This window comes from Bubalus kerabau, chromosome 6, assembly GCF_029407905.1.
Source record: "Bubalus kerabau isolate K-KA32 ecotype Philippines breed swamp buffalo chromosome 6, PCC_UOA_SB_1v2, whole genome shotgun sequence".
NCBI classification, from domain to species: Eukaryota; Metazoa; Chordata; class Mammalia; order Artiodactyla; family Bovidae; genus Bubalus; species Bubalus kerabau.
Genome location: NC_073629.1, coordinates 43,752,912 through 43,779,347, shown reverse-complemented (window position 1 = coordinate 43,779,347; position 26,436 = coordinate 43,752,912). Strand labels below are relative to the sequence as shown.

Sequence of the window (26,436 nt, the reverse complement as noted above, 5' to 3'; positions counted from 1 at the left end):
GAGAGATTTGTCTGGAAGCCAGGAGTGTGATTTTTGAGTCAAAGAATTACTCTGAAGGGAGTAAAGAGCCATTAAACATTTTTGAACAGTGAGAGGATATGTGAGAAGCTAGATTTTCTAAAAATTAATTTCTAGTGTGGAATACAGGTTGATTGGGCAAGAGAGAGAAAAAATTTAAGTACTAAAGATGTGAGATGAAGAAAGACCTGGACTTTTGTTGCCAAAGTAGGAATAGAAGAGGAAGGATGACTTAGAGTAATAGCTTATTTGATATATAAGAACTAAATGGATACTTACTTGCTGCCCTATTGTGATTAGGAGGTTTCATGTCTGGGAGACTGGAAGAAGGAAAATGTTTCAGTCTGGAAGGCTGATTGGAAGGAAAGATGGGTTGAGTTCCAGGTGACAGAAGGACCCAAAGATGGAAAGTCCAGCAGGTAGTTGAAGATGGGAAAGACTGACGCTGGATCTCAGCTTAAAAGCCGTCTGTTTTCCATGGTGTTATCATGTAATTTGTAACAGCAGACTGGTGACTGTATCCTGGAGAGGATGTAAAGGAGTGGAGAGAGGGAGCTGAGCCAGGGTATTATAGCATACAGGAAGTTCAAGGAGAACGAAACTGAAAAAAGACTGGACTTAAGGTACCTGCGGATTGAGAGCAAGGTTTGAGAGGAACAGTTGGAATTGGAACCTGGGGTGCATGAGCTTTTAAATAAAACCAGGAAGTACAGACCACATATATGTTTTGTTCATATTGGTTCTTTCAGTGTCTGCTTTTTAATTTTTTTGACTTAATGTCCTGGCAGGGAGATAAAAGGAGGTGGAACTCAAAGCAGGCTAAATAGTTACCTGTTGCAAGACTGCTTATACTAATTGGAGGGTATTGGCAGGGTGAAATCACTAGTTATTTGGGTCACTCTGAATCAGTTATATACTGACTCTTAATCCTGAAAATAATTGAAACTCGATTACAACTTTAATGAAAATAAAACTGAACATTGATGTAATTGAAAATTATATTTCTACTAAATACTACTTAAAAAAAAATCTCAGTTTCTATGCAGATTTTGGACCTCTGAACTTGGCAATGGTGTACAGATACTGCTGTAAACTAAACAAGAAACTAAAAGTGAGTATTGTGGTGATGTTTATATTTTGATATTAAACTTTTAAACTGTGAAATCTAACCAGTGGGATTGCTATGCGCGTACCATTTAGTTAGGTAATCTTGATCTTTGGAAACTGAAGTGAGTAGTTCACCTAGAAGTTGATATTGATCTACCTGACTACCCCACAAAGGACACGTTAACCTCTTTCATTTTTCAGGATCAATGGAAACTTGAGCTGAATGAAGTCATTGCAATAGTGATCTAAGAAAGAAAGCACAAATCCTTTTAGGTTGTTGTTAATGAGTCTATCAAGTTCCCTCCTAGGATGATTTTTCTGAAACCTTCAGGTCTGCTCCTAGATGTTGTTAACCAGGAGATAAAAGGGGCATGGCTCATCATTGCACAGCAGGAGTCGTGGAGCATAAGCTTTTTCTGTCTGATCAAGATTGAAATGTTTGCGTGTTTTTTGAATACCTTCCCTGTCGCATTAATAGCTGATTGAGAATAATGAACTAGCAACAGAGACTGGACTTTACCTTTTATGACAGAAATTGGGTCATACATTCACTGTTCATCTGTATGTTTTTATTTTATATGTAGCTTTCCCCCCCTCCTTGAATTTTAAACATATATGAGGAAAAGTGATATCTATACTCCTAGTTTTGGTAAACATTTCATCACATAGAAGGAAATATTTATCTTTTTCTCTCACCTTTCTAAATGAGGATCTTAAATGTTTCAATTTGGAAGGTGATATCTACACAGCAGATTAAGTGCTAACCTCTAAATTATAACACTCAGTTTAATCTTTCTGTTGGGCAAAATGTTACTGGTGTGACATAGTATAATGCCTTATACATATTATCTGCTTAGTGAAAATTTTTTTACTTGATTGATTTTTATCCAACTTAAGCATGAAAAGCAAGTCTGTCATGCAGAATTTCCTGTAAAATATGAATTCACAAATTTTTGTCATTTAACTCAAAATGATAAATGGACATGGAATGAAACTAAAGAGATATTTTTAAAGTAAACAATTATATAATGTAACATCTGTTGTAATCACCTTTGTAGGGAATTGATTTTGAATTTATTCTCTGACTTGAAAATGCATAGTATGTACATTTCTTTAACTGAACCTACTTAACATTTTTCAGAAAAGAAGCTACTCCCTGTAGTTTAAAAGATAAAGTTAAAAAATTTTTTTGAAGTAGTTTTTTATTTTTAATGAAGTTAAAATTTTTATAATCACTTAGGAAGCAAATAATATCCCCCAAAGGATTTAATAAAAATATTTAATGGATTTTTAATAGGTAAGTTAACAAGGATAAGATAACTCATAAATAATTGAAATCCTTTTCTTCCTTTTGAAGACCTAGGACTTCACTTCCTTGATTAGTAGTATGTAATAGTATGTAATTAGTATATAAACTGGGTATTATAATCAACAGAGTGGAACCAGTCTACTATGTAAACTGATTGAAGAGAAAAGAATCATTATCAGGGAAACAAAACTTCTGGTCTGACTCAGTGTTCTATATGTTGTTGTCAGTCGCCCAATCGTGTCTGACTGTTAGAGACCCCACAGACTTCAGCACTCCAGGCTTCTCTGTCTCTCACCATCTCCCAACTACATAAGAGTAGATGGATTGAATTAAGATGATTTTTTTTTTATCATATTCTGTACTAAACAATATGAGTAAGTGTATAAAGGACTTGTTTTGATTTGCTTTTGTTTACAAAGCTTTCTTTCAACATTATATAAATTAAATAAAGTTCAGAACAGTCCTCTAGGTTCATTTCGGTGATCAGATAATCTGATGGATGCCTGGAATGAATGACATTTTTAGCTTTAGTGCAGTTAATGGGCACCTTGTTGCTTGCTGAGGGAATGAATTTTAAATGTTAATAAGTCATGGGTTATCTCAATAAAGCATCTCAATAAAGCAGGTAGAATCTCTTTATTAGAAGAAAAAGACTTGCTTTACCAATTCAAAGCTACAGTCACTTCAGCCTTGTGGAATCTCAGTTTGCTCTAAAATAGGGATTATAGAGCTCTTAGAGGGATGGTTAGGATTATATGTCTAGAGGTTAGAAAACAGGTTTAAGAAAGTGTTATGAATTTTGAAGTCCTATACAAAAGGAAGGTAACGTTTGTGAACTCTGATCGAAACTACAATAAAGACAGTTCTTCAACAAAGTTTATGACCGCCTTCTCAGTTTCACAGCTATCATTTCCATATGAGAAAGCTATCTGATATAATTTAGGAATCTAGATGACCATTGAGTCCAGCCTTCTGGTTTCATAAGTGCAGACAGGAAAGCCCCAGAGAAGCATGTGACTTGCTCAAGGATGCAAGGTAAAGTCGGGGCCAGGTTCCCAGGCCTTGACCACATCATTCATGCTCTTTTCTCCACCTTTCCTGCTAACTGCAGCCTCTGGTTTGTCATCTTCCTGTGCTCACCCACAGCCCAGCCCTGACTCACTTCCCCTTGCTGTCCGACTATGGTCTCATAGCTCCTCTGCCTCTTTTTTGCTCCAGTGACTGTTCTGCCACTCTGGCTACTTTGCCTCCAGGAACCCAGATTCTAGGCTTTCTGATGTTGAACGTACCCTCCTTGTTACGTGCCCCACGTTGTCTCTCTTAGCCTTGTGTAATCTCCAGACCTCAGTCTCCCTATTCCTTTCACTTCCTATCCCGTCAGTTGCCTTCTGATGTCTCTTGTCTGTAACCCGTGATCACTCATTTTGATGAGACCTTTGGCACCTTACTTCCGTGCCTTTTGTCTTTCTCACCTTGACAGCTCTCATCCTTCCTGGCAGGTGATTTCATGCACCAATTTACTGATTTACTGAAGATTGCAGTCCCTCTGCCTCTCCCAGCTTTGTACTTTACCCCAATCGTATTGCTGCTCCACACAAGTGCATGTGACATCTAGTCTGACTGTGAAGTGCCCTTGCCCTCTGGCTTGATAACCCCTCATTTTAAGACCTTGTTCTGGCACCATCATGTTTTGTAAGCGTCTCCTTGTGCTGCAATACAAGGTGGGAGGTGCTGCCTTGTTTTCCCATAATTCTCTGTGCATATCTCTATTATTGATGAGTTTTAATTTTACCTGAAATTATCATTTCAGTTCTAATTTGCACTTTTTAATTGCATCTTTTTCTCAGTAGACTTTGAGTCCTAGAGGATAGAGGCATGCCTTATAATTTTGTGTCTCCAAGTGTCCAGCACAAGGACGCTAAACACAAAGAAGCCTGTCGATCTTATCATGGCCCCATGACTCAGACATCCTCTTTTCCTTTGCCTCAAGAAGTTTCAAGGACCTGCCCTCAGCATTTTACATGCTCAGTGTGTGCTGATTCCTCAGTCATTTGCTATTGCACCTTGCCTACCTTACTCTACTGAAACTGCTCCAGTGACATGGTCAGTACCCAGTCTGATAGCACTCACTTGGTCCTCAAAGGCCTTTATTTCTCTGAGTAATTGGCACTATTTTAACAAATAACAGCTTCTTAGAATTCTTCTTCTGTGTGATTTCCTAAATCATTTAGGTGCATTTTATTTCCTACTTTGGAAATTTTTATTTCTCACAATAAAGCACTCATGATTTTTTCCCCTTTATTTGATACCTTATGTAGATAGGTAATATGTTACAGTACATTCTATTTATTTTAAACCCAAATTTGTTATTTTTTATATGTTAAAAGATTTTTTTCAAGTTGATGATTTGAGGTGATTTATTGCTGGTTTTGTGTGTGTGTGTCAGTACACATTCTATTCCCAATGGCCTTTGTTTTAATTTTGTGAATTAAAATGGAAAATTATTCATCAAATGTCTGCTTAGATTGGAAAACCAAAACCAGAAACCACCATCAGCAGCAGAAACCCTGTTTCTTATTTTAAACTATATTTTAAAAAGAGTAAGTATTAAAAGTTGTACAGTAATAGGTTGTAGTTTGTTATTTCTGCTCAAGAGTTACCATAAGAGAATCAGTCAAAGAAAAAAGATTTAATGAAGTGAGAACAATTTGCAAAACTGTATACATTATTTAATTTAAAATGTCTTCAATGATTAATAGGCTAGATGAAGAACTGTTAATCTGATATTTCAAAGAATCCATAAACTCTTGAAATTATATATAAAATTTTGTATGTGTTTACATTTTTCTTCTGAGAGGATTCATAACTTTTTAATAGGTTCTCAAAGGGATTTTTGGTGCACACAATGCTAAGAACTCTAGAATATAAGAGCTTCTTATTAATAATGTAGCTTGCTTTACATTAATGAAAGACAAAGTAGTGGTATTTTGAAAAGTAAAATGCCTTTTTTCATAGTTAATCAGTTAAGAAAATCTTTCAATTACCGATTTAATAAGCTGACAGTTTTATAAACATAAGATGGCTGAAATGGCTTATTCTAAAATAAATACAGTTTTAACTGTTGATTTCACTTTTCATCAGAGAAAAATAAAAACCCAGCCTGGGGGTGGGGGAGGGGAGTCTAAGAGCATTGCTGAAAAAAGGGGACATTTTCTAGGGCACTGATTTTTTTTTTTTAATACCTGCTCTATGAATCAACAAGACAATCACAGTAATCTTGGGGACTTAGTTTTAAAAAGATTTAACAGAATATTGACAGAAATGTAATTTGAAGTGTACAAAATGTCCTGCGTGACCCTTTCAGGGTAAAAGGAGGAAAGGGAGTGGGAGTGGGCATGGTGAAATGGATGATTGTATTAGAACAATGACGGTACCTGGCAGATGGTGGGGGCTCAGGGAATGTCCTTGTTGCTGAATGGATCAGTGCAGTAATCCTGTCTGGCAACTGCCAGGGAAGCAGGTACTTCATCCAAGAACTCTTGATATAATGGTCAGACCACCCTCTTATTACAACTACAAAAACATGTGGAAGATTTCTTCATGAGGTTATCTTCTGTTGTAGGTTCAGGACTTCTGGGGGAAGAAAAGCAAGCTACATTCCAGAGAGAGTTCATGTAGTTTTAAAGAGGTTTATCAGGGGTGCCGAAACAGTGTGATCATACATAGAGTTTGCAAGGCCTGGAGCCTTTATGCCCATTCACAATCCTCAAGCAAGAAAACCCCCTTTTATACAGCAACCCCAAATGCCTTCAGCTATTTTATCAGCCTGATCGAATAATCTTTATGAGCAACTGTTCTTGACATTTTGACTTCTGCTTTAATCGAGGTGCCATTTAATTGAATGAAACGTACTGGGTTTGAAACAAAATGGACCATAAAGAGACACTGTTTTCTTTTAAAAGAAACTATTCAACCTGCTTTATTTTAGCTCTGAATAAAAACGTAAACCATATTTTGTTTTGCACAGCCAAAGAAAATTTTCAAGAATATCCCTTTCCTGGGAAAGTTGGAGGTAAAACATGTAGAGGTCATGGCTGCTCATAGGAAGACCTGTTCATTTTATCGCTTTTGCAATGGGATGACCACTGATTGCTATGGAGACGCTGATTGCTGCGGCCATTACTGGGCTAGACTAGTCACCTGTAAGAGAATGATGCCTTGGTCACCATGGTCCCTGTGCTGTAATCTACTTAACCTGACCGCCATCATTGGCAGAGCTTGCTTGTTTAGGGAAGTGCATGGGCTCTCTTTTTTTTATTAAAGGGCATATTATCCAGGCTGCACTAATATCTTCTTTAGCTCAACCAGGCTGATTCACACAGCTTGATGAAACACCACATTCTAACCACACGACTTGAAGATTTTACTTTTAAGCATGGCAAGCAACTTGACCAAATGGCTGCCCTCTGAAAATCTGTGTCTTTAAATTGGCCATTAACTCTTTTGTTTTTGTATTTTCTGGCTTTGAGCTTAATTGTATCCCCTTTGATTTTGAATGGTTATGTAGTTTGTAGTCTCCTGACCTAACTGAAGAAGTGCATGATTTGTGTCTCTCATCATAATCCAAGGATAGCCTGGTGGTTCTGTGATTTGTGTAACATGTCATCATTTTCTCTCTCTCTGAGTTGCCGTGGCTGGTTTTTCACAGTGACCTCACTAGAATGCAACCTTTCACATAGCTTTCCTTCCTGAGATAGAAAATGTCTGCCTGGGGTCAGTATCCTCATTTTCATTTGTGTTTTTCTACGATTGCAGTCATTGTACTTTGGTTTACAAGCACCATCAAACATTTATATGCTGTGTTACATACTCTTATTACGATGTGCATAAGAGTAGTAGAACTTTAACTCTCACTCAGGGAAACAGTATAGGTCTGGAAAGTTCCATAGCTTTGCTTAGGTTAATTGATAGATGTTCAATACTGAATCCCATCTTTTAGCTAGTATTTTTTTTACCTTGTTAAATGAAACAGTTATTGTATCTGTAATTAAGATCACTCCATTGGTCCTTTCTGTGCTATGAATGCATCCCTAGGTAGTTATTCTCTTCTGTTAAGCCTTGGCCAATATTTTTCCCTCATTTGGCATCAGATATTCATTAGACTGTGAGCCTTATGAAGCTAGAGACTGGGGTTCTGCTCCCCTTGTTACCATGTTGCTCAGCTCTGCGCTTGACACACAACAGCTACTCAGTTCATGCTGAGAGAACCATTAGAACTTTCTTCAGCTGCAGTATCCCAGTACCCAGATTCAGCAAACTGATTACCTGTGGGCTGCTTTCAGTCCACAGACATTTTTTTGGGAAGGGAGCCTGAATGCTGTTTAAAAATTTTGAATTCATGGTCAACATTGCAATTTATGAAATTCTTCCTTCATTAAACTATGAATTTCTGGCTTCTGTTAAATATTTTAGCATCTGATTATGGGCCCAGACTCCTGCAAGAGAGCTAGGTCTGCTTCGGGCATACTTTTCTAGTTTGCCAACTGACCCACTTCAAATTCTTGGCCTCTCAGAGCATCTGAATTTGGAACCTCTGGAATTACACCATTTAAAGCAGTTTGGTTACTGAATCAGTAAAGGAACTTTTTCCTTAGGTGTTACCAGCTGGAATGTAATAATTTACAAATTGTAATAAATTTTTCTGAGAACCTGGGGAAATGTGTTTTTTATAACATGCTTTAAAAAATCATATGGCATGATTTGGAGCTCCTACAAGAATTTAAATGTCTTTTGGAGCTACTTGACCAGATGGACAATATGTTAGGGTCCATATAGTACATTTCCAGGTGTCGGGCTTATTCACACATTTTCATGCAGCTCTTTTTCAAGATTTAGCAATATGTTAGCACAGTGGAGTTCAGTCTGTGGTCCCTGGACCAGCAGCCTCAGTATCACTGAGGAACTTGATAGAAATGCAACTTCTTGGGCTCTTCCCTGCTAAATCAGAAACTAGGGGTGGGGCCCAGCAATCTGTGTTTTAATAAGCCCTCCAGGTGACTCTGAACCAGTCTATTAAGAGAATGAAATGCAGCATAATAATATAGTAATAAAATATAATTTAGATTGAAATTTAGTTGGTTTTTTTAATTTCTGAAAAGTTTTAAAATTATTGACCAGTTCAACCTGAGAATTATTTAAATTTCAAACCATGAAACTTGTCATGGCCTTATGATTGAGAGTTAAGGTTTACACATGTTATCAAGCTCAGAGAGTTCTGAATTTCTCCTGTCCGCCACACTTGCAGAGAGCGTTCAACTCTCTATGATCTGACCTTGGAGCTCTGGGAAGTGTGGTAAGCCAGGCCCTCTATGGCTGCAGGCTTATATTCTCTTGGTAAAAGAGAAACCACTGCTTGCCTGTTACACTGTAGCCTTGCCCAGAACCTCCTGTTTGGGATTTGCCGCGTCTGGTCAAACTGGACCCCTCTGGCCCTGTTCTGCTTTGAGAAATGATGGAATGTAGCAAGTGATCAGTAAATATTAGGTGGTTGTTGCTGTTATTATAGAGGAGAGTCCACTTAGTTAAGAAGATTCAGAAGGCTATATATTCCAGTTTCTAGATATAAATCTACAATATAGTATAAATAGTGGCTGCACATTATAGTTTGCAGTGAGTCATATGCAGTCTTGCTGCACAGCAGACGAACAGTCCAGAGGTCGTAGTATTCCTTCTGTGACATCCTCCCCTTTATATTTAAGACTATATTCATTTGTTTTACTAGTTTATAACTTTGCTTTGCTGTTGTACACAGTGTCTTTATAATCTCAAAGCTCTTCATGTAAAGCAGGAAGAATCTGTAATAGAGCAAGGAACTCACTGGAAGCCAGAGGTGATGGTATGATTTAACAAGTAATGTCCATGAGGGCTTTGGCCAGCACACTGGACTCTAGAGGAGACAGGCCAGGTAAGGAAAAGGCAACTGTCCAATTTGGAGGCAGGAAGTTCTCTTGATATTAGGGCACAACTTGAGAAAAGACGTACAGGGCTCATTTATAAAACAGAGTCCTGTGGCTGCACACTGTACCTTTCTTCTCTTGTGTGGTAAAGTTCTACCATGAAAGTTCTCAAAGGATGAGCCACATGTTCCTCTAAAGGCACTTCAGTCATCAGTGTCTCCAATGGACGGTATTGTTCCTTCTAGAGCAGTTTGATATATAATAGGTAGTTTGTGTGTGTGTGTGTTTTAAAGAAAAAGGGCATGTTTAATATTTGGAAGGCGGAAACATTAAAGAGTTTGTGTACATCAGCCCGATCATGTAAAGCACCAGTAAACAATTGGCAGAATGTTTTGTTATCCCTGAAAAATTCATGTGAGTAGCAGAATATCTCCTCTGTTGAACAGCATTGCTGCTGCAAGACTGGGGCAGGCTGACCCGTAAGAGGAAGGCCTGGCTGTGACAAGGAGGGAAATTAGGACAAGGCTTGTAAGGTCTAAGCTTTTTCTCTGTTGTCCTTCACTTTGAATTAGTTTTGATTCCCTGAGTGAGAACTCAACTCTGTGTGACCTGAGATACTGGCCAAGCTTCACTGAACAGATCGGTTTTTGACTGTGTGCTTTTGAGAGTTAACTGAGAAAAACACTAGAATTCCAAAATCGCTAAGCAAAATAAATACTAGGAGTTTTAGAAACATCCCTGGAAATCAGATAGAAAACTCTCATTTAAAAAAGTTAGTTATTGTAATATACTGCATGGTGACTACAGTTGATAATACTCGATTGTAAATGTGAAAGTTGCTAAGAGAGTAAGTCCTGAATGTTCTCATCACATGAGAAGAAAATTTTGTGAATAGGTATGATGACAGATGTTTTAAAAAGTCAATTATGTTTCCATCTCATAGGCAGCTTCCAATAGGAGGTATTTTAAAATAGTTTAAGTTTCTCGGTAGATTTTATTAAGACTATTCCTTATCTGATGCAATTTCTTAAAGCTTTTAAGGTAAATTATAAAGCCCTTAAAATTTTAATTTGTATTATATTTACTTAAAAATTATATAGGGAGTGAAAAGAAAATTTCCTTCAGAATTCTGTCCTCAGTTTAATGGTTCCCATTGCAGGGTGGTGCTCTGCACTCCAGATACTTTAGAATTAGAGAGAAAAGCAAACAAATACAGAAAATTCAAGAACGAGCCAACAGTAAAGACCATTGGTGATAAAAGTACAGCAATATGAGTTTGTCATTGTTGGCAAGTAGATTTGTAAAATAAATTTAATTCCACATTATTTAATGATAAGTAGTTTGTCATGAAACCTAAACTCTTAGTAGAAAAGAGCCTCTAGACAGGTAATTTAAACTTCCTCACAGGTGTGTTAGAGAGTCAGGAAATAAAAATAGTGAGAGACTGGGAGCCAGAAGAGCTAAGTCTTTGTGTTCCATCCGACTCATGTTAATGGAGGCCTGGGCTTTGTAAGGCATTCTTTAGGTGGCTTGGGATTTAGGGACCATAGAAGAAGCTTAGGTTTTAAGAGCCTTGATTCTCCTTTGAATAAATAAAATATAACTTATTGATGGAGATAAATCACTGGCAAAAACAAAGACACAAACAAGAAATGTCCAGTAGATAATATAGTTCCAGTGGAGGAAGCAAGTAGGCAGGTGTCAGGACCATTGATGGTGACCTTGAAGTCTTTAGATAACTTGTGTGCATTAACTTGACTGAACGGAATCGAATAAAATGTACTCTTTTATTTTTTAAATGAACTCAAACTTTATTTCATAGGGGTATTTTAGTAAGCTTGTTTGGAAATAAGGACTTTGGTACTAAGATACTCTCTTAGAGGCAGACACTTATTTTTCAAAGTTTAATTTCAAAGAGCAATGCTATTTTCAGAATATGAGCCTTGGTTATCAAAGACATGCCTGAATTGGGGCAGTGAGGGTTTCCAGGCTCACAACCATGAAACTCATTTTCTTTGGTTACATGTTAAAGCCAGAATGTTGCAGTTTCATCTTAGAATTGACTTCAGAGTTTTCAAAGAGTTTCTTTTCCTTATAGAAAATAGCAGGGTAAAGAAAGGTATATAGTTGAGTTCTTACGTTTTTAAGAAGAAAGAAAGTGAAGTCACTCAATCATGTCCGACTCTTTGTGACCCCATGGACTGTAGCCTACCAGGCTCCTCTGTCCATGGGATTTTCCAGGCAAGAGTACTGGAGTGGGTTGCCATTTCCTTCTCTAGGGGATCTTCCCAGCCTAGGGATTGAACCCAGGTCTTCTGCATTGCTGCTGCTGCTGTGTTGCTTCAGTCGTGTCTGACTCTGTGTGACCCCATAGACGGCAGCCCACCAGACTTCCCGTCCCTGGGATTCTCCAGGCAAGAACACTGGAGTGGGTTGCCGTTTCCTTCTCCAATGCATGAAAGTGAAAAGTGAAAGGGAAGTCTCTCAGTCATGTCCGACTATAGCGACCCCATGGACTGCAGCCTACCAGGCTCCTCCGTCCATGGGATTTTCTAGGCAAAAGTACTGGAGTGGGGTGCCATTGCCTTCTCCTCTTCTGCATTGCAGGCAGATGCTTTACCTTCTGAGCCACCAGGGGCTTCCCTGATGACTCAGAAGCCTCATTATCTACATTTTTAAAGGGGCTCTCAAAGCAGATATTCTGTGGGTTGTAGTCAGTGTGTAAAGTATAAAAAGCTGCTTTGGCAGTAGCAATGAATTTATAGATAAATGTTGAAATGCATTTATGTGTCTGTATTTTGAGAATCATTTGTCTGTTTTGAAATATGAAGAAAACCAAATAACTGTTTTGAAATATGAGGAAATCAAGCTGTATCATGTTTTCCTTGTTTTATGTTTGAGTTTATTAATAATTTTATTTTATTTTAATGGATCTTTTAATTTTTGCCTTCTTTTCATGTTTAGCATGTATACAAAATACTGTGTTGCTTATTTTGGATTTGTTTGAGCATGCAGCATATTGGCTGGCAAAGAGCAGCGGGTGCTTAATAACTGTTCGTTTGAATCCATAAATTTAATGTATGGCTATTGTGTTAAGATGTTTGCTGGCATAATCCTTTTGATGGTTCATCTTTTTCCATTAATCATTTATTTTCAGATAATTAAATGGGGATTTTTATAGAATGTTAGAAAAAGAAAATATTAATATTGATACTCTAGTTAATATAGGCATTTAAAATTTTTTTAGAGAGGAAAATAGATTGGTTGGCACATTTAAAAACAAATGGCATAATGTAAAAAGTAAAGATAACTTTTCTGGGAGTGAATATGGTATGCTAGGGAATGAAAAATGATGAATAAATTTTACATGCAAGATCAAGTATAAATCTTCAAAAATGATTCTGGCTAATAAAGATCACAATAATTTAATTATTTCCTACTGTATAAGTCTCCTTTCTTGGAGAGAAACATATTTGATATAGTGTCAGTTCTTATATGATGATTGAGCTATAAAATGTCTGAGCTGGTAACCTTCCATCCTGTAATACTTACACACCGATGCCCCAGAAATTAAAAAATTGTTAAATGTCACTGATTATGACACGTCTCTGTACTTTAAGAGATGATGTTTTTTGTACGTTGTTTCTGTGGTCACACTAACTCTTTTATTCCCTCTTTCTAGTCATACAGTTTATCAAGAAAGAGAATAGTGCACTACACCTGTTTTGACCAACGGAAAAGAGCAAATGCTGCATTTTTGATAGGTGCTTATGCCGTAAGTACTTTTTTCGTGATTCTTTTCTATAATCAGGCCACTGGAATATTAACACTGTCAAATAAAATCGAGGACGCTTTTTCAGTGGATTTGGGAGATGGTGAAGATTATTAACAACTTGCAAATTGATCTGGAATGGAAAGCGTGGACCGATATTGATGAACCATTTACTCTTGGGTCTTCTTTTCCAGTAGCTCATGAGAGAATCTTGGGACTACAACATATAGCTTGTATCCCACAGTTGTATAGGTGTTTTATAAAAAGAAAGGATATTTACAGGAAAAAATATATAGTAGAAGATGATTAAAGACTGTTAAGTGTTTCCTCTTAGGAATAAGGAAATCTTTGATTGCATGGGGGAGGATTATTATTATTGTCAATCCCTTTATCCATCTATACAAGTGTTTACGGTAAGCAAGCTGAATATAAATCCTGCATATATTACAGCTTCCCTAATAACTAGACATGGCTTTTCAAAATTAATCTTGATTAGAAATTTTGTCCTCTGAAATGTAAATGTGAGTTCCACATGAATGTGCTACACAATTTTGGTGTGGACACTTCTAAAATTTTCTGTACATACTAGGATTGGGCAGGGAGGGGAGAGAGGTGTCCTTTTTCCTTCTCATCCTTCGGGAGAGTCTGTGTCTCTAAAGCCTGGAAGCTCACTACTATGTGACCTTTTAAGGGCCTCCTTCTGAAGACCTTGACGGAAGGAGGCACCAGCTACCAGACATCAAACTCTGCCACATCAAACCAAAAGCTCTGGGGGGAAAGCCCAGCTGTGCTGTTGCAGAGACTGTCAGCCGTTGCACGGTGTGGGCTGAGAACAGTGGCAGGCTGACAGCCAGCCTGCGACCTGGGGCCTTGTTTCCAAACGGAGGTATCCAGCTCTGCCCACCATTTCTCATCAGGATGTGGCTACCAGAAAGCCTTGGGCCATCCCTGGTGGTACCTTTCTTTCTTGCTCCGTAGACAGCATGCTCTAGTGCTTGGAATCATGACTAAGAATCAGAAACACCGCTTTTCATCCTGAAGTGGCTCTGGGATGATGGGTAAACCACTTTATCTTTCCTAGCTTTACTTAGTTTCCTTATCTGTTAAATAAGAGGGTTGGATATAATGAGCTCTAAGTTTCCTCCCAGTTCTGAGGATACTAGGATTATTTGTAGCGCCAGCCAGGCTCTTGCTTTTATTTGGAGAGCATGCATGAAAAGCTGGCCGTTGGCATGAAGGTTCAGTGAAGTGCTGGTAAGCTGAATTAAACTGGCATGCTTATTTTTCACTTTACCTTTGATGACTGCTATTTATTTGAAACTGATAATTGACACTGTGTATTTAGAATATGGAGAGTCTGTAATAACCTCTGGATTCAGGCCATGTAAACATCGTGTCTTGCTGAGGGGTTTTGTCCTACCTTTGAGCGTGTTATTTCTTGAGGCCTTTATCACAAGTAATTGTCAGGAAGAGGCGTCTGCTGCTCCCGCCTCTCCTTCCTCCTCTTCCCCTCTCTCCCCACTTCTTTCACTTTTTTCTTTCTTGTGCCTGTCCTTCCTGTTTTTAGTGACATCCTTAAGTTCAGCATGGTACCTTAGGGATTTTGATTGGAAGTTTAATTCTAACAGATGTGTTGAGCTTGGGGGTAAAATATATCTTCTAATGCAGAAGTTTCCACCACTATAAAGCAATCAAATGAGAAGAAAGAAGTCTGGGGAAGTGCTGAGGGCAGCTTGAGCTTGTCTTACAGGCTGTTACAGTCCTGAGAAGTAGGGTAATTATTCTTGTATTAGTCATTTCCCAATTGATTTTCTTTTCTAATTTTAGAAATGTGTTCCCCAGGAGGCTTTTGGACACAACACTTAATAAAAATGAAAACCAGGAGTTGCAATCTTTCCTGAAAGAGAATTTTATGCTTTACTTTGTATTGTATGTGTGCGTTTAATTGTTGATTCTTAATTTTTAAGATATCTTAAAAAGACAGTAGTGGCATTATACATCTCAGCTAAGTTTCACATATATTACATTATTGCTATTGGGATAAGTCATAATCTCCCAGGGGAATCTTCTTGGACATAAAAGACTTTGATTTTGGAGCAGCTGTGTAGTCAAATGGCATGAACCATGTACCTGTGTTTTTTTTCAGAGTCCCCAGCAGTAAAGGTGTCACCCTTTTTGAAATGTGGTTATCATTCTTCTATCAAGGGGCATTGACTACTAAAAATATTTTGTACTAAGACAAGACTTTTTCTCTGAACCTTAGTTTTCTCATTAGTAAAATTTGGTTAGTACCAGGGTTTTCTAGTCTGTCTCACAGGATTATTATCAAAATCAAACATCTAACTGCTGGTTGGGTAGCCCCATATCATATATCTAAATGATCTCTCACATTTATTGTGGTACAATTTTTAAAAATTTATTTTTAATTGGGGGATAATTGGTTTACATTGTTGTGTTGGTTTCTGTTGCACAGCAACATGAATCATCTGGAAGTGTACATATAGCCCCTCTGTCTTGAGCCTCTCTCCCACCCCACCCCTCACCCCTCTAGGCTGTCACAGAGTGCCAGGCTGAGCGCCCTGTGCTATACAGGTACTTCCCATTCGATATCTGTTTCACACTTGACGGTATGAATGTGTCAGTGTTTCTCTCGGTTCGTCCCACCCTCTCCTTCCCCCTATGTCCACAAGTCTGTTCCCTACATCTGCCTCTCTAATCTTGGTGGACAGTCTTACTCCTCCTCTCCACAAATCTATTTATTCTCCTACTCATTGACTTTTTAAGTAAATGAGCTACCATCAGCAACTTACTGAATCAAAGGATAGTAATCATTTTGATTCTTGTCTCCTCCACATTATACTCATCAGTAATTTCTAACTGTAATACATGTACTGAGTCAGAATGCTTCTTTTCATCTCTGTTGCTGTCACCAGTCCAAGCCGCTGTCACTGTTCACCTGGTGACCACCACAGCTTCATACGTTGTCTCCTTTTCACACCCTCGCTTTCCTTTAATTCGGTTGCCACACAATCGTCAGAGTAATGTTCTAAAACTATAAATTTGATCATTACCCTCTTTCAAATCTGTCTGTTTGCTCACTGTTCTTGGCATGAAATTCAGCCTCTTTACCCAATGCCATTAAGATCTTCCCTCATCTAGCCCTTTCTACCTCTGTGATCTCCTTACTCTAGATACCTTTTAACCATGACATCACAAGCTTATTCCCACCACAAGGCTTGGTATTTCTGTTCTCTCTCTCTGGAATGTTTTTACCTCAGACATATACATTCCTTCTTCCTTCTGATCTTATATCACCTCCTCAGAGAGACTTTCTCTCGAGTTTTACCTTGCTTCCCCCACCTCCAGTATCCTCTGGCCCTTGATGTTTCATTTATTTATATTTTACTGCACTCTACTACTTGAAACTCTCAGGTCTGTTTGTGTACTTACTTGTTTATTATCTCTTTCCTAGACTATAAAGTAGGGACCTTGTCAGTTTTGTTCATTGCTGTGTCTAGGAAATGATAAAATATTTAATCAAGAGTTAGGCCCAGGCATTCACTAGTTGAACTGGAAGCTGGCCACAATGGAGCCTTCCTGCTGTGCTGAATCATGGGGAAGTCCAGGGTGGAGGGTGTCCCAGGGAAGAGACAAGGTGGCTAGCAATGGGGGGTGGGAGGGGGCTGCGCTGGGTTATTTGCCACTGGTATGAAACTGTCTCAGTACTTGAACACTGAGCATCAGTTTAGAACTGTGCCTAGTTGGTGGCAGGTGCTCCATAAATACCTACTGAATGAATGAATAATGAAATGATAAAATATGAAAGAAAGAAGGAAAATAACTTCCTTTGGGTCACTTCAGAGAGAAACTGAAAACGATCAAATGGAATTAATTGGATATAGCTTAAAGTTGTATCTTCCTCATTACTAGAAATACTTGCAGTAATGACTGAGCCAACCATGGCCTTTAAAAATGCAGGATCAAAGTAAAGGTTATGGACCAAGGGAAGTGTCTGTATACAAAGTCACATCACTACTTTACTTCTCTTTTTTCTCTTTTGATAAACTTTCTTTCATTTATTTTTATTATGGTGAAATACACATATCATGCAATTTACTATCTTAATCATTTTTTCTTTGTTTCTTTTTAAATTATTTTTTAATGAGTTATAACTGACATAACATTATGTCAGTTTCAGAGGTACAATAAAATGATTCAATATTTGTATACATTACAGTATGATCACCACAACAAATCCAGTTAACATCTGTTGCCATATATAGTTACCAAAAATCTTTTTTTTTGATGAGTCTTAAGCATTTTTAAGTGTATAGTTCAGTGGTGTTAGATACATTCATATTGTTGTACAATTATCATACCTTGCTTTGAGTGGGACAATTTGTGCAAACATTATGTACCTGTAGAGTCAGGGCTTCCTGTGGTTTCTCTGTTAAATCGACTTTAAGAATGTCACAGAAGCTTTCTTTTTTGTGTGTTTCTCTTTCCTTATCTATAAGTGAGGGGGAACCTTTTTATGTTCTATCTCCTAGAATTGTCATGAGTATCAAAAAGGAGATAAAATACAGAACATCATATTCAGTAGGAAATCCACAAACCCTTCTCTGTGGGTGATCTGAAAGCCAGAGTTGTTAGAATGATGTGGCCACTGGAGATCACAGTGACACTTCCCAAGTGACAGACATCCATTTCAGGGAAGTCCCCACTCATGAAGCATCTCTTTACCCCTTAAGCTGAGCCATTGTGGTCCCTAAGATGCAGGGTTCAAATTTTAAGAACAGATCAACTCTTTGGAAAAGAGGTTTTCCCTTCCAGTAAAATATGCAGTACAGTTTCAGAGTTAAGAAGCTTAGATCATTATAGCATCCAGAATCCTCTCAGATGAGTTTAAAGAAGATGGCTTTTGAAAAATTATAAGCATGAGTTAATTAGGTTCTTGCTACATGCTTGAAAACCAACTCCTCACTGATTTTTATACTGTTTTCAGTTCATAGAGGGCTTCCCTGGTGGCTCAGACAATAAAGAATATGCCTGCAATGCAGGAGACCAGGGTTCGATCCCTGGGTTGGGAAGTTTGCCTGGAAAAGGGAATGGCTACCCACTCCAATATTCTTGCCTGGAGAATTCCATGGACAGAGGAGCCTGGTGGGCTAAAGTGCATGGGGTTGCAAAGAGTCAGACCTGACTGAGTGACTAACAATTTAAAGATGGCTTTTGAAAATTTATAACCATGAATTAATTAGTTTCCTGCCACATGCTTACAGACCAGATCCTCACCGATTTCTGTATTGCTTTCAGTTCACAGAACTGTGCTAAACAGGTCAAGGGGAATTTGCAGAGGCCATGATGATTGAAGGACTGGAAAATAATTCAGGGTTAAAGAATTAAGAATTTTTTCAGATATGTGGAGGATACTTAAACAAAGATGGTAACCACATTATATGTTCCTTAACACATTTGTGGAGGTTTCAGATTGTTCAGTAAGGGGTCTAATTATGGATTAACTGGGACTGGCCTGACCCAGATGTCATGTCTGAATCAGGGATGACAAAGCTAAGGTTTGTAGACTTTCTAACCATGTCTGTGTCTGCTGTTCCCTCTGTAGACTATACTTAAGGCCTTAGCAGTTATATTATACCTCTAAGTCTACTACTAATTGCAAAGCAGCCCTTCTGCCTCTGGTGTAGAGGCTGAGAGCAAAGACTTCAGTGGAGCCACAGCTTGGCCTTGAATTCACTTGTTATTTGTATGTCTTGACCAAGCTCTTTAACTCATCCAAACTCCTGCTTTTTCCATCTTTAAAACAGAGATAATAACATCCCGCCCAACATAGTTGTGGTGAGGACTGAGGAGGTCATGCTCATGAAGGGGTCAGGGCAGTGCCTGGCCTTGCGGCATTGTAAGCACTTAGGAACAGCTGGTGCTCTAGGCGGGAAAGCTGTGTTGCTTTCCAGATTGTTTTCTAAGCTGTTGTCTTACTTCCCCTGAAGAGCCAAGGCCGCTCTCCTCTTTTTGTCTTCCTTCCTTTCCATCCATTTCATACTTGATCCTTCCTTAACTCAGTGACACTCATATGGTTGTTACTCTGATGATTACTTAGAATAATTCACTGGAAGGTGTGAAGCTGTGCCGATGAGTTCTTTTTTTGCCTCCTAGGATGAAGTATAACCTTTCAAAACTGGTAAACAGACCATTCACAAGCACTGAGGTTGAAACTGAAATAAAAAAATCTTCCAGCAAACAAAATCCCTGAGTCAGGTGGCTTCACAGGCGAATTCTACCAAAAGTTTAGAGAAGAGCTAACAGCTGTCCTGCTCAAACTCTTCCAGAAAATTGCAGAGGAAGGAAAACTCCCAAAGTCATTTTACAAGGCTACCATCATCCTGATAACAAAACCAGACAAAGATGCCACAAAAAAAGAAAATTACAGGCCAATATCATTGATGAATGTAGATGCAAAAATTCTCAACAAAATTTTAGCAAACAGAATCCAATAACACATTAAAAAGGTCATACATCATGATCAAGTGGGCTTTATCCCAGGGATACAAGGATTATTCAGTATATGCAAATCAATTTGATACACCATATTAACAGATTGAAAGATAAAAACCATATGATCATCTCAATAGATGCAGAGAAAGCTTTTGACAAAATTCATTACCTGTTTATGATAAAAACTCTCCAGAAAGTTGTTTGTATTCTAAAGGAAGAATTTGCCCAAACCAGATGAATTTCTCACTTTTGAGATCTGTGTTCAGGTATTTGTTAGTTCAGTAAATATTTATTTAGCTCAGATGAGCTCTACTCAGCATTGTAGTGAACTCTGGGAAATAAAAAATAATTAAAGACAAAAAGAAGGAATGCCTAGCTTTAAAATAGGGCAACAGATGAGCAATAAGTAAGTTGGGAAAAATGTGTAGTAAGTGTCAAATTTGAATAAAAATTCATTCAAAGAGTGTTTTTCCAGCCCTTGTCATACATGAGACCTTGTTCTAGGAGTTGATACTAAGGTGAATAGCTCCCTTTCTTCTGGTTTGGGTGTGGGCAGACTGTCAAACCTGGAGAGATTTGAGAGGAATTAAGGATGACCAGTCCCAGTGGGCCAAGTTGGAAAGGGAGAATCAGACAGGGAGCATGGCATGGAAGGGAGGATGCTTTTGGTGGTGGTGGTGGGGCAGTTAGGAGAAGATAGAAAATGATTAAATTATTCTAAACATCTCTTTGTAAAGAGGACAATTTAATAAATTCAATCTAAAAATTGGCATAACCACATTATAGAAGAATCTCTTGCAATTATAGCTCTCTAAAGAAAGAAAGTGAAAGTGAAGTTGCTCAGTCGTGTCCGACTCTTTGTGACCCCATGGGCTGTAGCCTACCAGGCTCCTCTGTCCATGGGATTTTTCAGGCAATAGTCCTGGAGTGGATTGCCATTTCCTTCTCCAGGGGATCTTCCAGACTCAGGGATCGAACACCGGTCTCCAGCATTGTAGACAGACGCTTTACCTTCTGAGCCACCAGGGAAGTCTAAGTCTAGCTCTCTAAGCTTAGGCATAATTGCAGTGTAGTTTTGTGAACTATTTTTCACTTGGTCTAATGGGGTTACAGAGTCAGACACAACTTGGCGACCAAACAACAACGTGTGTTTTGCCTTTTTTGCTACCTACATGACCAAATGGAGAAGGAAATGGCAACCCACTCCAGTGTTCTTACCTGGAGAATCCCAGGGACAGAGGAGCCTCGTGGGCTGCCGTCTATGGGGTCGCACAGAGTCGGACACGATTGAAGTGGCTTAGCAGCATCAGCAGCAGCAGCAGCACATGACCAAATAATATTCCCTTTAGAGTACATACCATTTTTAACATTTTAGATTCCTTTCAAAATTTTTTGTAATGTGACAAACAACTTTCTGCATTATAAATGCTTCTTTTTCTGGGTTTTCATCTTTAGATTGCCACAACTGTGATTAATAGTCTTTTATTTAAAAACAAATCAGCATTAGTTTAGGCTCTTGAAGTATATTACCATATTTAAGCCAGTTTTAACTAAATTTGTTATCATGTGAACTCTTCAGTGTCATATACCTTTGCATAATGGGTATTTAAAAATGGTTAATATGTGTGTGTGTTTAAACCATTGGAAGACTGTAAACCAGACCAGCTAACTCTAAATTTGTTTTTGTCTTTATTTTCTGGACCAAGCATGTTCATTTCCTTAATCTCTGACTCATAATTCATCCATAAATTGCAATTTCAGAACTGCTTTAAATTGTCATTAAAAAACTATAGATTAAACAAATGTTATTTCAAATGTAGAAAAAAAATAAAATGTAGGTAAAATTATCAAGAAAAATGTTGGTTCAAAACAAGAAGGTGTTTTCCTTACATACTTTTAAAATAGTAATAAAGCGGATGTCAGCTACCAGTGTTCTGTCACCCTCTGTGGCTTCTTGGTAAACCTACCAGGTAGCGTTTCTTCTGCTTATAGAAATCGTGGAGGAAGGGAGGAGTGGCCCATGGTTGGGGCAGGGCAATATCCTGTTGCGGTTCCTTCCTTTTATAGCTTGATAGGCAAGAATGCTATTGTGATGGTGCCTGTAAATGGGCCAGAGAGGCTCTTATCCTTGCAGGCTAGTATTTTTGGTATCTTTAAGCAGGTCAGACTCCCTAAAATCATACAGCATTTTCAATTTCAAACTCTTTGAACTTGGAAATTCTGTTTGTCTTCGCATGTGGATAGAGCAGTATCATCTTTTTCAATTCTCCTTGCATATTTCAGTTAAGCTGTGGGCTAGAAAAATCAGCAGTTTGCTTTTCACTTGTGGAAGGTTTGAGTCTCAAGTTTAACTGAGTATGTCTTTTTAGTATTTTTTTTTTTCCTTTTCTCCTTCTAACAAGTTTCCCCTGTGTTGTAAACACACACACAGACACACACACACACACACACACACACACTGTATTTAGAAGTATACATTTCAGGGCTGATACTATGTCTGCTCACCCAGTTTTGAATCCTATAGTCTTGAAAAGACATATATTTTCTATCTGAAAAGCTTGTGTCCATTTGTTTCATTTACATACTGAATTAAGGGGATATATATTTGTAATGTAACAGGGAACTTCGTTTTGTTCCCACAATAGCCCCACAAAGTCTAGAACAGTATCTGACATATCCTAAGTGCTCAATGAACACTTGCGTGAATGACTGAATACTTAATTGATAAGCATTAGTAACATTGGATAATGTTAATTGGGGTAGATGGATAATGATGTACATTGGATAATGATAATTTATCCATTTGTTTATGGATAATGAATTATGTCCCACAATTCTTGAAAGTTTGATATGGAGCAATTAAAAAGCTCGAGTGCTTAAAAATAAACTATGAAGTCAGTACTAATTACAGAAATAACAACAAGAATCACAGTGTTTTGAGGCATTATTTTTTAAAGTTACTGAGTAAAATAAGATGTTTTTATAGGTCTCTAAAATTTTAGAATTGAAATGGACTTTATTAATATATACAAACATTTGAAATCAGTGTTATGGGTGATAGTCTTCATTTTTAACCCCAGCATTATTTCTCTTTTTCTCAATAGGGGAAAATCCTTATTTATGCATTGTCAGATATTTTTAAACAGTTGTCCTTGCACTTCCAACATACTTTTCAGTAAGAACTAAGTCAAAAGCTCAAGAAAAGAATACTGGAAAAATTTCCAATTAGTTGCATTAAAAAATTTAACTATTTTTTTATGAAAGAAAATTAGGAAAGAAGCACTGAAAGCCCCTGAAGACATTATCTGTTACATCATGTAACTTGGTGCTAAAAACACCCAAAAGACTCAATTTTCAGAACCACTGAAGTATCTCTGTAAGAAACTACGAAAAAAATCTGCTCCAGTATTGCTTTCTCAGATGGAGAATCTCAGCCCAGAGAGGTCAAGTGTCTTGCCCAAGGTCAAATCCAGTTAGTGAAAGAGAAAGACTAGAACCTACCCCCAAGTTCCCAGTTGGGGGTATATCCCCTCACAGCAGGAAGCTGAGCAGTGCCAATCTTGGAATAATACTGTCTGTAAACTAAGTGAAAGCGAAAGCAAAAGCCGCTCAGTCTTGTCTGACTCTGCGACCCTAGGGACTATACGGTAGTCCATGGAATTCTTTAGGCCAATTCTGCAAAAGAATCAAAGCAGCATTCAGTGTGGAAGGGTAGAATTTTTCCATTGGAAAGCAGCGTTTCAAATACACTGGCCACACAGTTTCTCTTCCAGGCAGCACACTGGCTAATGGAGCTAACACATGTTTGTGTACAAATCAGGTGAAATGTCAGTTTTCCTCACATTTGCTTTAGTGATGTCTGTGGATGTCCCCAAGTAGTTCAAAGTGTCAGGAGTGATAGAAACACAGGAGAACTGAAGAGTGACATGACATAGTTTAGGGTGATATTAAGGACTGGGTCTTTTTAAGCTTTTTTTTTTTTTTTAACTATAATCAATAGTAAGAAACATATTTTACATTGCAGCTTAGTTCACATACACACACACACACACACACACACACACACCATTCACATGAATAATTGAAACAAAAGATTAATGAAACAATTCTTACGTTACGATGAGTGAGGTATACTGATGTTTTATATTCTGTCCTATTTTATTGAAAAAAAGAAAAGTCTTTATCCATTAAATTGATTTTGTTGCTCACAGCCATTGGAGAATCTGTGCTTAGATCTGAATTACTGTGCTTACTGCTTACTGGGCTTAGATCTGAATTACTGTGCTTACTGCTTACTGGGCTTAGATCTGAAATGTATTTGGATGTTTTTTAGGGCACTGATTTTGGCATTGAATGTGCAGGTGATTGTCTGGGTTAGCCTTCAATTAAAATGAACAGCTTAGGGAAATCGAAAGTGTTCTGAACTCCTCAGAGGCTCCTCTCTAAATATCAAGATGTACTGCTGGCTCCCACATGATTTTCATTCAGTTACTACTTGATCCTTAGAAAAATCTGAGTTTGGTTTAAGCCCTCAAATAATACAGTTTATCTTTTCATATCACACTTCCATTTGAATCTCTGTTTTCCTCAAACTCCTCTCCTACACATCCCCTTCTTCCTGGTAGTCCAAGTGTGCATTTATTTTTTGGGGACAACCTTGAATGAAAAACGCCTGTGCTTGGGTCAGCTGTTGCGGCCCTGAGGAGCCAGCAATGAGCCTGCCTCTGGCTCTGTTATGTGAGTGCCTTTCCAATTTAATTTATAAATTTGTGCTCATGGCATATAATACCCCATCGACCTCATGATGTCTAATCTTAAACCTTAGGTTTATAAGGGTTTTTGAATGCATACTTTTTTTGTAATGTGCAGTTTCACATTTATTAAACAACACAAGCAGATTTGAAGATGAATGAAGGTACTTTTACTTTTAAAAATTAAAATATATTTTAAAATCAAGAAATCAGATGCACATTATAAGATAAAGTTAAGAAACAGACTGAAATACATGAATATAAACCAAGAAACATTCTCCCACTTATTTTTTAAAAATGTTCAGATAATCTATATAAAGAATGCTTTATTGTTTAATGTATATAAACATTATTTTTAGAGTTATAGAAATTCTTTGAAGGAAATAGTTTTAGAATGAAAGTATATTACAGATCCACCAATAAAATGTCTCAAATCTGTCAGTTTATGTATTGATAAGTTTAACTGTTTACTTATTAAACTTAGATATAAAATCAGCATGCTGAAATCTGCTGCACTTCTATGCACTAATAATGAACCATCAGCAAGAGAAATTAAAGAAATAATTTAGAATTTAGCTACTTTAATTTTTTATTTTACTCTCAGAAGTGTCATCCAAAAAGCTTAAATGATCAATTAAAAAAATAATAATAGCTCTACAAGATAAAAATAACACAGATTATTGGTTTTTGTGACTATATACCTACATTCACAAAATAACTGGAAGACCTAAACTTACTGACAGATGAGAGCTAAAATGGCATATAAGATTTAGTTTTTCCTTCTGTGTTTTGATGTTCAAAAATTTTGGCTTTATTTAAATATACCTCAAATGATGTTTTCCCACATATATCTTCTTTTTTAAAAAAAATTTTTATTGTGGTAAAAGTCACATAATATAAAACACGATTTTAACCATATTTAACTGTACAGTTGAATGCATGCTTTTAATTTATATAAATTTTATTTCAAGACTTATTTTTCTATTTGACATAGTGAATAAAATAGTGACCTTTCCCCTACTATGGGCAGTGAACGAAAAGCCGTCTCCATATGTACTTTCTGAAGTTTTAAATAAAAGAGAAGCTAACTGCAGCTGCTGTTGAGCTTGCTGTGTGCTGAGTTATTCCAAAGATGCTTAGTGCCCCACATATGGTCACTGCTGCCATAAACCTAGACTGTGTCCGTGCTGGCTACTAGGCCTGTGTTAGCGCCACTCTGTCCCTGGATCTTTCTTAGTTCTCTCCTCTCCTGCGCTCTGCCTCAGCCTTGTTTCCTGGTGCCTACCCCCTCTCCCCTTCCATAATAAATGCTTGTAGGGCTTTTAAATTTTCATTATGGAAAACCAAGCTTTTATGATGAGCACCTAAAACCAGCGTTGTAGTTAGTCAGCAAATTCCGGTTAAAGTAAATAACGGGCAAAGAAAGTGTGACTTCAGCCTGAAAGAAATATTTGGAGTTGCTGCAGTACCTCAGAGAGTTATTTAATAGGGGAGAAACGTTTATGGTTCATAGTTTCAAATTAATGAGCAGACAGACAAGCCTTTCCATGTGAAGCTACCTCCTGTAGGATGAATCAGACTTTACAATTCTTTCACAAGTGGGTGTGTGAGTCAATTAGTGAGGCCTACTTTGGGAAATTTGTAAGTTGACTGAACAAATAAAACAAACAAAACCCCACAATTCCCTTCTCAGAAACTTTTTCTGATTTTTTTTTCCCATAATTGGTCCAGTTTCCTCACTTCACCCCTATGTTTATTTTGTCATTTCTTATTGTCTGACCCAGAACCTAGCTTAATTATAGCTTTTCTCACCTTGTCTTGTAACTAATTATGTGTAATATAATCCACTAGAATGAGCTCTTTGCTGTTACTTGCTTTGCTTTTCTTCCTACTAGAGAGCTCCTTGGGTGAAAGTATGACTGTTATTCACATTCCTATCCTCACTACTTGTCTCTGTTGTTTTAAGGAATAAGGAATGAACAAGATAGGAGACAGCCCTGGAGGTAGTTC

General features: G+C 37.7%; 1 protein-coding gene across 9 annotated transcripts in view; it reads left to right on the top strand.

Moving 5' to 3' along the window:
* Positions 1 to 26,436, top strand: part of CDC14A (cell division cycle 14A) — a 188,449-nt gene that overhangs the window by 21,748 nt on the left and 140,265 nt on the right. For 5 of the 9 annotated variants that reach the window (XM_055584960.1, XM_055584959.1, XM_055584965.1 and 2 more), the window contains exons 3-5: positions 1,054 to 1,129; positions 6,462 to 6,506; positions 13,073 to 13,165. In XM_055584960.1, the coding sequence (XP_055440935.1) occupies positions 1,054 to 1,129; positions 6,462 to 6,506; positions 13,073 to 13,165 (214 nt within the window). Of the gene's footprint in view, positions 1 to 1,053; positions 1,130 to 6,461; positions 6,637 to 13,072; positions 13,166 to 14,140; positions 14,221 to 26,436 lie in introns of those variants that run through there. The other 4 variants (XM_055584961.1, XM_055584964.1, XM_055584968.1 and 1 more) reach the window with 3 other exon arrangements.